This window comes from Mustelus asterias, chromosome 27, assembly GCF_964213995.1.
Source record: "Mustelus asterias chromosome 27, sMusAst1.hap1.1, whole genome shotgun sequence".
Taxonomy (NCBI): domain Eukaryota; kingdom Metazoa; phylum Chordata; class Chondrichthyes; order Carcharhiniformes; family Triakidae; genus Mustelus; species Mustelus asterias.
In genome coordinates this window covers 36348299-36360660 of record NC_135827.1, presented here as the reverse complement: position 1 = coordinate 36360660, position 12362 = coordinate 36348299, and the positions used below count along the sequence as shown (strand labels likewise).

General features: G+C 45.5%; 1 protein-coding gene across 3 annotated transcripts in view; it reads left to right on the top strand.

The window, feature by feature from the left end:
• zbtb16a (zinc finger and BTB domain containing 16a) overlaps positions 1-12362 on the top strand; it is a 249362-nt gene that overhangs the window by 121729 nt on the left and 115271 nt on the right. For all 3 annotated transcript variants that reach the window (XM_078199026.1, XM_078199028.1, XM_078199027.1), the window contains exon 3: positions 396-493. In XM_078199026.1, coding sequence (XP_078055152.1) covers positions 396-493 — 98 coding nt within the window. The remainder of the gene's footprint in view (positions 1-395; positions 494-12362) is intronic.

Below are 12362 nucleotides of genomic sequence, written 5' to 3'. Positions count from 1 at the left end.
TAGATTGAGTTTAGTTTATGCATGCTAAACGCACTCGGTACCATAGGACTGAAACGTGACGTTTTTGTGGTGTACAGGTTTGCTTTTGTTGCCGGGAGCCATTTCGGGTGATGAATTGGAGTGTGTTGCTCAACATTGAAGCACGTTGCTTGACATGTCTTTTATATCTCCCCTACGGTGGATTGAAAATGCCTAGCAACTATATTCTGTGATGTCGGAATAAAACTCAAAACAGCCGAGCTTCTAAGAGACCACTGCGGCTGCCTAGAGGGAGAATAATGAAAGGGGGGGAGAGCAGTGTCTGATGAAGTTGCGCATTCTTACAGTACTTTATTGATGCTTATTTCTCTTTTTTTTTTCCCTCCCTTCTCCTCGGCCTCCACCTTGTTCTGTAGGAAGCTGCACAGTGGGATGAGGACCTATGGGTGCGAGCTGTGTGGTAAGCGATTCCTGGACAGCTTACGGCTACGGATGCACCTGCTTTCACACTCAGGTAACCGTGGATCACGCGATTTCTCTCTCTCTCGTTTCTGAAACATAAAAGAGGAATTTGTGCAGTATTTATTATTTTTTTAAAAAGAGAGAGAGAAAAAGCAAACTGTGGTATGCTCTATACATTTGTGGTGTCTATTTCAGCTCTCTTCCCAACCCCCCCCCCCCTTCCCTGTGGCTTGTTCTGGCTGACGACACTTGTTGTTGTGGAGTTGGCATTCTGCCAGCCTGGGCTAGGAGCCAACCCTGTGGGTACAGTATGTACAGTGAACCTTGTGCCAAATTTGTCATAGTCTGGGGGAAGGAGCAAGCAGATTTCCTGTGCTGTAAACAAAACAGTTTTGATTTTTTTTTCCACATATAAAGTTGGCAACCCGCTAGTGCGGTTAATTTTTTTTTGTTACAACTTCTAACAAATAAAGCCTGTTACAAGCTATTTTTTTTCTTTTTCCTTTGTGCCAAATTCATTTGTGTTTGCGATAGGGGAAAATTAAGAATTTGCACTTCTGCAACACTGTTCACAAGCTCAATGTCCCGAAACGCACTTTTTACTTTTAATATCGAGCGTCGTCACTGTAGTAACGCAGAAAACACATGGCCGGCCAATTTGTGCACAGCAAGATCCCACAATCAGCAATGTGATAATGACATGATGGTCAGTTAATGGTTGAGGGATAATGGTCACGCGTGCGAGGGAGAAAGGAATAAAAGGATATGTTGATAGGATGGGATGAAATAAATTGGGAAAAGGTTTGGATGGAGCATAAACATGATGTGGAGCTATTGGACAGGATTGCCTGTTTGGATGGAGCATATATTACACAACCTGATTTGCTTTGGCAGTTACCAGTGAGTGTCTATGGAGATGCTCCATCTGGGCTACATATAGTCCAGACTGATGCTTACTACAATATTAAGGTGTAGGAGCAAAAGCAGGCCATTCGGCCCATCAAGATTGTTTGTTGGCGAATTGTATGCTGTCGTGATGATGTCCATCTGTCAGTTGAGATGTTACAGAGGTTCCTGCTGGTTGTAATGCCAAGCACTAGTCTGCCATGCTGGCAGTAACTTTTTTAGACCCGAATCCTTGTCGACGTTTGTTGACCAATTTAAGGGTACTCTGGAATCCCACAGCTTTGTGGGATAGGAGCTGACCTGTATCATTCGAACTGCTTTATTTCTCATTAGGTGAGCATATAGAACATTAGTTCTGATTTGGCCTCACTTTGTGCAGTAATATAACAATAGTGAACATACTGTTGCTTCATTGCAGTGATCACCTTGCTGCATTTAGAGCTAATTTTGCTAGATTCTCCCTCTTGTATATCATCTCTCACGCACCTTTTTGGGTGCGTGACTACCTTTAGCTTTTATACCCCGTTACCTGTTCAGAAATTTGACATCATAGAATCCCTACAGCGCAGAAGGAGGCCATTCGGCCCACCGAGTCTGCACCGACAACAGTCCCACCCAGGCCCTATCCCCGTAACCCCACATATTTACCGTGCTAATCCCCCTGGCGCTAAGGGGCAAGTTACCATGGCCAATCCACCTAACCCACATATCTTTGGACTGTGGGAGGAGACACATGGAGGATGTACAGACTCCGCACAGACAGTGACCCAAGCCGGGAATCGAACCCAGGTCCCTGGCGCTGTGAGGCAGCAGTGCTAACCACTGTGCCATCATGCCACAATCAGTGTTGGTTCTACAGTCAAGCGCAAGTGCTTCCTAGGTCAGGACTCGGTGAATAGTTGTCACAGTTGGAATGCGAATGAACTATCATCAGGACGTCAAACTTGTCTTTCCTTGTTCCCTGCACAATGGTTCACTTGCACTCTCTGAAATATAATGTACACATGAAAAGTTGTTGTCTTGTGAATTTAACCATTTTGAGAGCAATATTTATGGGGAGGTGATGGCCTAATGGTATTAACACTAGGCTGTTAATCCAGAAACTTGGCTAATGTTCTGGGGACCCGGGTTCGAATCCCGCCACGGCAGATGGTGGAATTTGAATTCAATAAAAAAAAATCTGGAATTAAGAATCTACTGATGACCATGAAACCATTGTCGATTGTCGGAAAAACCCATCTGGCTCACTAATGTCCTATAGGGAAGGAAATCTGCTGACCTTACCTGGTCTGGCCTACATGTGACTCCAGACATACAGCAATGTGGTTGACTCTCAACTGCCCTCCAAGGGCAACTCGAGATGGGTAATCATTGCTGGCCAGCCAGCGACACCCGTGTCCCATGAATGAATTTTTTAAAAATCCCCTTCACAGTAGCATTTTTAAATATACATTCACCAAGATTACTCATGGCAGCATTATTTGATATCCTGGGAACATGGTTTCTGTTTCGTATTTGAGGTAGTTATGTATGTTTTGGTGCATCTTATTTGAAAGGGAGTTTCTCTATTCACCCTCCCTTTGGGTAATAACCAGTAGTTTATTTTCCTCTGGCACCTTTCTTTATCGCATTGATAATATTCTGGTCATTGTTTTCCTCAACTTTTGTCCCCTTTTCCTTTTAAACTTTGGATACCGTTTCCCATTGAATCCTCCTCATCCTTCAATTGCTATCCTGAAAAGAGGACTCAAAGAACAGTACAGCACAGGAACAGGCCCTTCGGCCCACCAAGCCTGCGCCGATCACATTGTCATATCTAGACCAACCGCCTGTATCCCTCTATTCCCCGCCTGTTCATGTGTCTATCCAGATAGTCTTAAATGTGGCTAACGTATCTGCCTCAACTACCTCACTTGGCAGTGCATTCCGGGTCCCCATCACCCTTTGTGTAAAAAAAAAACTTCCCTGTGCATCTTGATTGAACCTTTCACCCCTTACCTTGAACTTGTGCCTCCTTGTGACTGTCATTTCTGTCCTGGGGAAAAAGCTTCCAACTGTTCACCCTATCTGTGTTCCTCACAATTATATAAACTTTTATCAGGTGGCCCCTCGGCCTTCATTTTTCTAGCAGTTGAGAGTCAACCACATTGCTGTATGTCTGGAGTCACATGTAGGCCAGACCAGGTAAGGACAGCAGATTTCCTTCCCTAAAGGACATTAGTGAACCAGAACGGTTTTTCCGACAATCAACAATGGTTTCATGGTCATCGGTAGATTCTTAATTCCAGATTTTTTTTTATTGAATTCAAATTGCACCATCTGCCGTGGTGGGATTTGAACCCGAACCTGTGTCCCTGGCGCTGTGAGGCAGCAGTGCTAACCACTGTGTCACTGCATGCCTTCACTACTTGCCCAGGAGGTTTGAAGGCAGCTGGTTTGCATGAATTCCAAGTCAGTCCAGTGCTGTTCAAATATGTCAAATTTTCCCACTTGTGACTGCCATTGAAAGGCTGACCTGTTCAGGAGTTTGGGTTGATTCCATGATCTTTATACTTCGGCTGATAATTAGATGTCGCAATAATCCTGAATAAGTACAAGAAGTTTGAATTCAAGTTTTTAAAACATGCATTTTTGTTAAATAATTGCTTTTCAATTTTCCTCAATGATGAAAAGCAAACAAAAGGTAGTGTATTGAAGTCCAGAACATCAATTACTTGGCATTGTTGTTTAATGACATGTTTACCCAAATAAATCAAGTTGAGGTGAGTGATAATGACTTGGAGCTTGCGCTCTGCAAAGTTAATGGAAGCAGAGATAATCAATGATTTCAGAAAGAAATTGGGAGAGGCATTTGTGGGAAATAAACTTTCAGGGCTACAGGCATAGGGGGTGATGGGACTGACAGGATTGCACCCCAAAGGGCCAGTATGGACTAGATGGGCAGAATGGCCTTCTCCTATGCTCTTGTGTCTCTAAGACAAGTTTCGGAAGCATCACCTCGACTCTGTTGGGGCATGTTGTCTTGGTAATGCCTTTTTTATTGATCACTGTGGTTTCTGAATTTTTCCTCCTGACTTGGGTTTCTCACTTAATCGCAATTAAAAGAAAACACTTAGAAGTTTGAGTTCACAACGGCTGGCTTCCCACCTTATTTGAAATGAGTATCTGTTCTATTTTTGGGATGCATTAAGCTCCATGTTGAGAGGGTGAGTGGGGGACTAGTCCTTCACTCCGGTACAGCAAACCAGTCTTCAACAGGATCACAAATTCCAATTATCCTTCATGGAGCTCGGGATGAAAGCAGAGTTGGGAAAGGCAAAGAGCACTGATTCTACTTGTTCTTACGAGGGTTAAAATCTGAGTGAGGGAGAAGATACTGTGCTGGGGGAAGAGGGACAAAAAACAGACAATAGTTTAAAAAGCAGAGGGCCTAATGCCCCCTAGAGAGGAATGTGCCATCCCTTCCAAATCTGATTCCTTTTAAGTTGTTTTTTTCCCCTTTAGAATTTCAAACCATTCTTTGCAGGTTTGGAACTGAGCATTTGCACATCTCTTGAATTTAGAGTTACAACGTTAAGATATGGTACGGTGGCACAGTGCTTAGCACTGCTGCCTCACAGCGCCAGAGACTTGGGTTCGATTCCAGACTTGGGTGACTGCCAGTGTGGAGTTTGCACATTCTCACCATGTCTGCGTGGGTTTCCTCTGGGTGCTCCGGTTTCCTCCCACAGTCCAAAGATGTGCATTTTAGGTAGTTTGGCATTGTAAATTTCCCCTTCGTGTCAGGGGGACTGACAGGGTGAATATGTGGGGTTGCGGGGATAGGGCCTGGGTGGGATTGTTGTCGGTGCAGGCTCGATGGGCTGAATGGTCTCCTTCTACACTGTAGCGATTCTATATCGGATTAGACATCAGAATCTAAGATTTGAAAGTTGATCTGGAACTGAAATTTCTGCAGTAAGAAGTCTCTCAACACCAGGTTAAAGTCCAACAGGTTTATTTGGTAGCACGAGCTTTCGGAGCGCTGCCCCTTCATCAGGGGACTCAACTGATGAAGGGGCAGCGCTCCAAAAGCTTGTGCTACCAAATAAACCTTTTGGAATTTAACATGGTGTTGTGAGGCTTGTTACTGTGCCCACCCCAGTCCAACGCCGGCATCTCCACATCATGAAATTTCTGCTGCAGGTTTAATTCGAGTGACTACAAGATTGGGGTTTGGGGAGAGTGTGTGAAGTTGGATTCCTTTAAACTTGAACCTTGAACTAGTTCTGAAATAAAAAAAGCAGAGAATGATGGTAGAACTCAGCAGGTCAGGCAGCATCTGTGGAGAGAGAAGCAGAGTTAACGTCTCCCGTCTGTATGATTCTTCCGTGAAGGCGACAGAGCCGGAGATAATCAAGATTGAAAATGGTGGGAGAGAGGACTTAGATTAGAGAGTAGCACTTGGCTGATATCAAGCATCGATTTTTATCAAATGCGTAGGCTGTGAATAAAGAGGTGAGAGCTCAACAGATATCAATTCTGATTAAGAATATTTTGAGTAGGAGATGGGGTGAAGAGTAACAGTAGCTTTAATGTAACTTACGATGCATTGTACTTCGAACTTTAATCAGTATTGAAAATAAAAGCTTTATTAGCTATGCTAATCCTTTTTTTTTTGCAAGAAAGATTAGTTTGTATGGTACCTTCTGTCTCAAGAGTGCATTATGGCATTGACTCTGAAGTGTAGCATTGTTGTTATGTATGTAACTGTAGCAGCTATTTAGTGTAAGGCAAGATCCCACAAACTGCAGTTTGCTTATTTATGTTGGTTAGGATGTTGGCCAGAGCACTGGGAGAATTCCCTCCTTCAGATAGTTCTTTCTGAGCAGATGATGTGGACTCGATTTGGCATCCTATCTGGTGAGCTATACCTCCAGTTAATGCAGCATCCACGGTGGCAGAGTGGTTAGCATTGCTGCCTCAGAGCACCAGGGACCCAGGTTCAATTCCGGCTTGGGGCACTGTCTGTGTGAAGTTTGCACATTCTCCCTGTGTCTGCGTGGGTTTCCTCCCACAGTCTAAAGATGTGCAGGTTAGGTCAGGGGGATTAGTGGGATAAATATGTGGGGTTACAGGAATAGGGCCTGGGTGGGATCGTGGTCGGTACAGACTCAATGGGCCGAATGGCCTCCTTCTGCACTGTAGGGATTCTATGATTTTTAACGCTCCAAAGACTTGGGGCAGGATTTTCCGGCCACGCTTGCCCCAAGACTGGAAAATCCAGCCCGAGGTCAACGGACCTTTGCATGACCCTGTCCCGCCCGCTACGATTCAGGTCGTGGGCGGGACAGGAAATATCCACCCTTATTTTTGTTACAATCTCAGTGCGGTAGCTTGTATATCCAACATTTCAAATGGCTCTAATGTTGAACAAGATTGGAATCCTTTAAGAGAAAATCACAAGGTTAATCTTTTAAAGATTTGTGGATGAATGTGATTGACAAAGGGATGCGTGGTTAATATTAATGTTTGCTTTTTGTGCATGGGTTAGATGTGACTTGGTGTCTGTTGGCCGTGTGTATCGCTGCCTTGCAACATAAATTCCTAGTGGCTTGTGACATCAGAAAGGTCACATCGTCCATCACTGACTGTGTGTACCCTTTTAATCTTGGTGCCCTGTGGGTAGATGAATTATGCTCCTGTTAACTGAAGCCGAAGGGTGTTAATGAATCGTACCGTAGGTGTTGAATATTCAAGTATCGCTTTTGGATAATGTTCATCCTGCCGTCATTGTGAGCTGATTTTGGGTTTGCATTAATCTTGCATTGTAACCAAATTACAGTTTTTAATGTTTTGTATTATGATCTACAGAACCAGCACCTCAGTCAAGTAGATAACTTTCTGGGTCATTTATCAAACAGTAATTTCCGATGAAGCTTCCCATGTTAATTTCATGTGTAATAATAACTGTGAATCATAGAATCCCGACCGGGTGGAAGGAGACCATTTGGCCCATTGAGTCCGCACTGACAACAATCCCACCCAAACGCTATCCCGTAACCCCACATATTTACCCTGCTAATCCCCCTGACACTGAGGCAATTTATCATAGATTTATAGAATATCATAGAATCCCTACAGTGCAGAAGGAGGCCATTCGGCCCATCGAGTCTGCACCAACCACAATCCCACCCAGCCCTATTCCCGTAACCCCACATATTTATCCTACTAATCCCCTGACATTAAGGGTCAATTTAGCGTGGCCAATCAAGCTGACCCGCACATCTTTAGACTGTGGCAGGAAACCGGAGCACCCGGAGGAAACCCATGCAGATATGGGGAGAATGTGCAAACTCCACACAGTGTCCCGATGCCAGAATCGAACCTGGGTCCCTGGCGCTGTGAGGCAGCAGTGCTAACCACTGTGCCGCCATGTCGCCCCAAACACTGAGGCAATTTAACATGGTCAATCAACCTAACCCGCACATCTTTGGAGTGGGCGATGATTTAAATTTAAGAAGATTAAAGGAGTCGGTGAGGTAGATAGTGAGAAAGTATTTGGTGATGGCCAGAAGCAGAGTAGAATTCATTAGCCATGCAATACCAGGTGAATTGTGACCTGCCATGTCGGAGGCTCTTGAAGAATCTTTTTGGGTTAGAGAACTCATTGTCAACTCATTGATGCATTTTCAGATCTTATGCATTTATTAGACAACTTGTGACATTCTCTCTCTCTCAAGTAGCACAACGCTCATCATAACATTTGTAGAGAAAAGCATGTTGCCTGTCGCCAACTCATCCTTGTGACTGATCTCACTGCTGTTGCATTAGCCAGGCTTTTTGGAGTGTTATATTTTAAATGAAGCCAGCAGTGGATTTTGTTGTTTTTTTTGTGTGTGTGGTTTATTTCCCTCAAGGAGCTATCTATAATTGTCATTCCCTTCACAAAAGTACAAAGTGTACTCTCTTTGCAGTGACTCAAGCTGCATTGTGGAAACAAATCGACAGAACTCTTTTGATACATGAAGCAGTCACATCACTGGTTTATTTGGCTTGTTGGCGCTCTACAGAAAATAAATCTTTCGGGTCAACGTGAGTTTTAGTTGTGCCGATAAATAAACTAAGTGATGCTTTCTGAGTATTCTACAACTCTAATTGCTCTCATAACTGGGAATGGACCTTTACAAACCAGCATTTCACTCCTTGTTGTACACATCAAACACATGAGTTGGGAAAGTAGAGTTTGGACTGATCATCAACCATGAATTTATAGAAGGGCAGAGGGAACTCAGTGGGCTGTATGTCCAATTGTTGCCTTCATTTATGTCCTTCTGCCCAAGTTTTGATGGAAGTATATGCTTGTACCACTGGGTAAGTAGACATTGAATAACAATGGAGTGAGTTATCTAGAAATAGGACACTTTATCCAACTTTAAGCGCCCAGTATCCGCAACAAGTATTACCAATTCAAGGGTCTCGCAGTCACATCCAGAACACGCAAAAGAAAAGGATGGACAGGAAAAGATTTTTTGTTCAATCCAGTTCATGGCTGTGAAGCCTTGTGCATATAGGAGCAGGAAGAGGCCATTTTTACCCATCAAGCATCTCCCACCATTCATTGTGATTATGACTGACCTGCACCCTAACTCCATCTACCTGCCATTACCCCATACCCTGAAAGATCTTTGGCTAACAGAAATCTATCAGTTTCAGATTTTAAATATAACAATTGCTATTGGCGGAAGAGATTCGTTTGCGTGAAGGTTAGTTTTCTAACCTCATTCCTGAAAGGCCTGGCTTGGAGGTTTAGATATGGTGCCGAGTTCTAGACCACCCACCCCATAACAACAGAAAAAAACTCAATTTTGCCCTATCTGTTGCCTTTAATATCGCTTAAACTTTGATCAAACCACCTCTTAACCTAGGGGATACCGACCTTGTTTATGTAGTCTCTCCTCGTCAGTGTTCCGGTATTATTCTGGTAAACCTATGTTGCGCTCTTTCCGAGACCATAATTCCTTCCCAATGTATGGTATAAAAAAAACAGCTCACAGTAACTCCTGTCGTGGTCTAGAATCCCCACAGTACAGAAGGAGGCTATTCGGCCCATTGAGGCTGCACCGACAACAATCACATCCAGGCTCTATCCTTGTAACCCCACATAATTACCCCACTAACCCCCCTAATACTAAGGGGCAATTTGGCATGGCCAATCAACCTAATCCACACACCTTTGGAGTTCTACCACCTTGAATTCTAGTCTTTTACTACAGAGGCCAACATTTCATCAGCCTTTTTGATTCAGTTTTGTTCAGTCCATTACATTTTAGCAATCTATGTACCTGGACCCCCAAGTCACCGTGGCCAGCACTGTTTATAGCTTTCCCATTTAAAAGCATTCTATTCTATTCTCTTTAGGTCCAAAGTGGGTGACTTCATATTTACCGACATTGAAATCGCTTTGCCCATTTATCAACCTAAAAGATATCTCTTCTAATATTTTGCTTCATTTCATGGTTCTTGGCAAACTTGGGTAGGTTGCTTTCTATTCCATCATGTCACATGGGGAATGGTTGTGGGCCCAACGCTGATCTCTGTGAGATTTCACCAGTCGCCCACCCGCAGCAGCACAGCGGTTAGCACTGCTGCCTCTTGGGGAGATCAAATTGAGGTATTTAAGATGTAAGGTATGGATAAAGTGGACGTGGAGCGACTGGTGGGGCATTCTAGGATGAGAGGTCAATGTCTTAGGATAAGGGGCAGCAAATTTAAAACAGAGTTGAGGAGAAGCTACTTCTCCCAAAGGGTTGTGAATCTGTGGAATTCGCTGCCCCAAAGTGCGGTGGATGCTGGGGCAGTGAGTAAATTCAAGGAGGAGTTAGACAGATTTTTAATTGGTAATGGGTTGAAAGGTTATGGGGAGAAGGCAGGAAAATGGAGATGATGAGCATATCAGCTGTGATCGAATGGTGGAGCAGACTCGATGGGCCAAATGGCCTAATTCTGCTGCTATATTTTATGAACTTGGCACCAGGGACTCGGGTTCAATTCCGGCCTTGGGTGATTGTCTGTGTGGAGTCTGCACGTTCTCCCTGTTGTGTTTTTCCTCCGGGTGCGCTGGTTTCCTCCCACAGTCCAAAGATGTGCGGGTTAGGTGGATTGGCTGTGCGAAATTGCCCCTTAGTGGAATGAGCAAGGGTAAATACATGGAGTTACAGGTTATGGGGTGAGATTGTGGTTGGTGCAGACTCGATGGGCCAAATGGCCACCACCTGCACTGTAGGGATTCTAACCAAACATTACTGCATCCTTGCGATTAGAGTGCACAGCTTTTATTTTGATCTCTCCTGCAGATCAGTAAATTTGCTAACTAGGTCAATAATTTATTTTCAATATATCCTGTCCCTCCCCACCTCATCAAAAGCCAGAGTCGAGCTTTGCTGCCAGCAGATTTGACACCAATGTGAAAATCAACTGTTGCTCTTTCATTGTGACATTTTCCATTCTTACATCAAACTCCTCTATCCTCTTGCTCCTTTCTCCAAAAGACCTATGTCTGCGTCAGGAGATTTGCATGTTCAGAGAATTGAGCACAAAAATAAAGGCTGACACAAAATCGGAGTGCTGCACTGCCGGAGGTGCTGTCTTTCAAATAGGACGTTAAAATCGAGGCTCTGTCTATCTCCTCCGGGACATCTAAAAGATCCCATAACACAATGTCAAAGATGAGGGGAAGAGTTACCCCCAGATCTGGGCGAAATTTCTCCCTCAACCAACATTACTAAAAATAACCAGACACAAAGGGGCGATTTGGCGTACCCAATCAAACTAACCTGCTGGAGTTGGACTATCTTGAACGCTAGTCTTTTACATGGAGGGACCAGCATTCGGTTGGATTTTGTGATTGTGGTTATTATCACATTGCTGTTTGTGGGAGATTGCTGTGTGTAGATTGGTTGCCACGTCTCCGAACATTGCAACAGTGACTGTACTTCAAAAGTCTGTCATTGGCTGTCAGGCACTTTGTGGTGTCTGGTGCTTGTGAAGGGTGCTACAGAAATGCAAGTTCTTTCCTTTTCTCTTTCCCAGTCTGAGGTCCAATAAGGCTGGGACTGCCCTGGTTCATTGAAAGTACCCCCATCTCTACTCCCCTCTCTCTTCTCCTCCCCCACCCCCCCTCCCCCCATCTCTCTCCCCCCCATCTCTCTCTTCCCCCTCCCCCCCCATCTCTCTCTTCCCCCTCCCCCCCATCTCTCTCTTTCCCCCTCCCCCCCCATCTCTCTCTCCCCCCCCCCCCCCCTCACTCCTCTTCCCCCTCCCCCCCATCTCTCTCTTCCCCTCCCCCCCATCTCTCTCTTCCCCCTCCCCCTCCCATCTCTCTCTTCCCCCTCCCCCCCATCTCTCTCTTCCCCCTCCCCCCCATCTCTCTCTTCCCCCTCCCCCCATCTCTCTCTTCCCCCCTCCCCCCCCCATCTCTCTCTTCCCCCTCCCCCCATCTCTCTCTTCCCCCCACCCCCATCTCTCTCTTCCCCCTCCCCCCATCTCTCTCTTCCCCCTCCCCCCATCTCTCTCTTCCCCCTCCCCCCATCTCTCTCTTCCCCCTCCCCCCATCTCTCTCTTCCCCCTCCCCCCATCTCTCTCTTCCCCCTCCCCCCATCTCTCTCTTCCCCTCCCCCCATCTCTCTCTTCCCCCTCCCCCCATCTCTCTCTTCCCCCTCCCCCCATCTCTCTCTTCCCCCTCCCCCCATCTCTCTCTTCCCCCTCCCCCCATCTCTCTCTTCCCCCTCCCCCCATCTCTCTCTTCCCCCTCCCCCCATCTCTCTCTTCCCCCTCCCCCCATCTCTCTCTTCCCCCTCCCCCCATCTCTCTCTTCCCCCTCCCCCCATCTCTCTCTTCCCCCTCCCCCCCATCTCTCTCTTTCCCCCCCCCAATCTCTCTCCTCTCTTTCCTCCCCCCCACACCCTTCCTCATCCCCAAAGCTGTGAGAGACCAGTGTTTAAAGTTTATTTATTAGTTGTCACAAATAGGCTTAC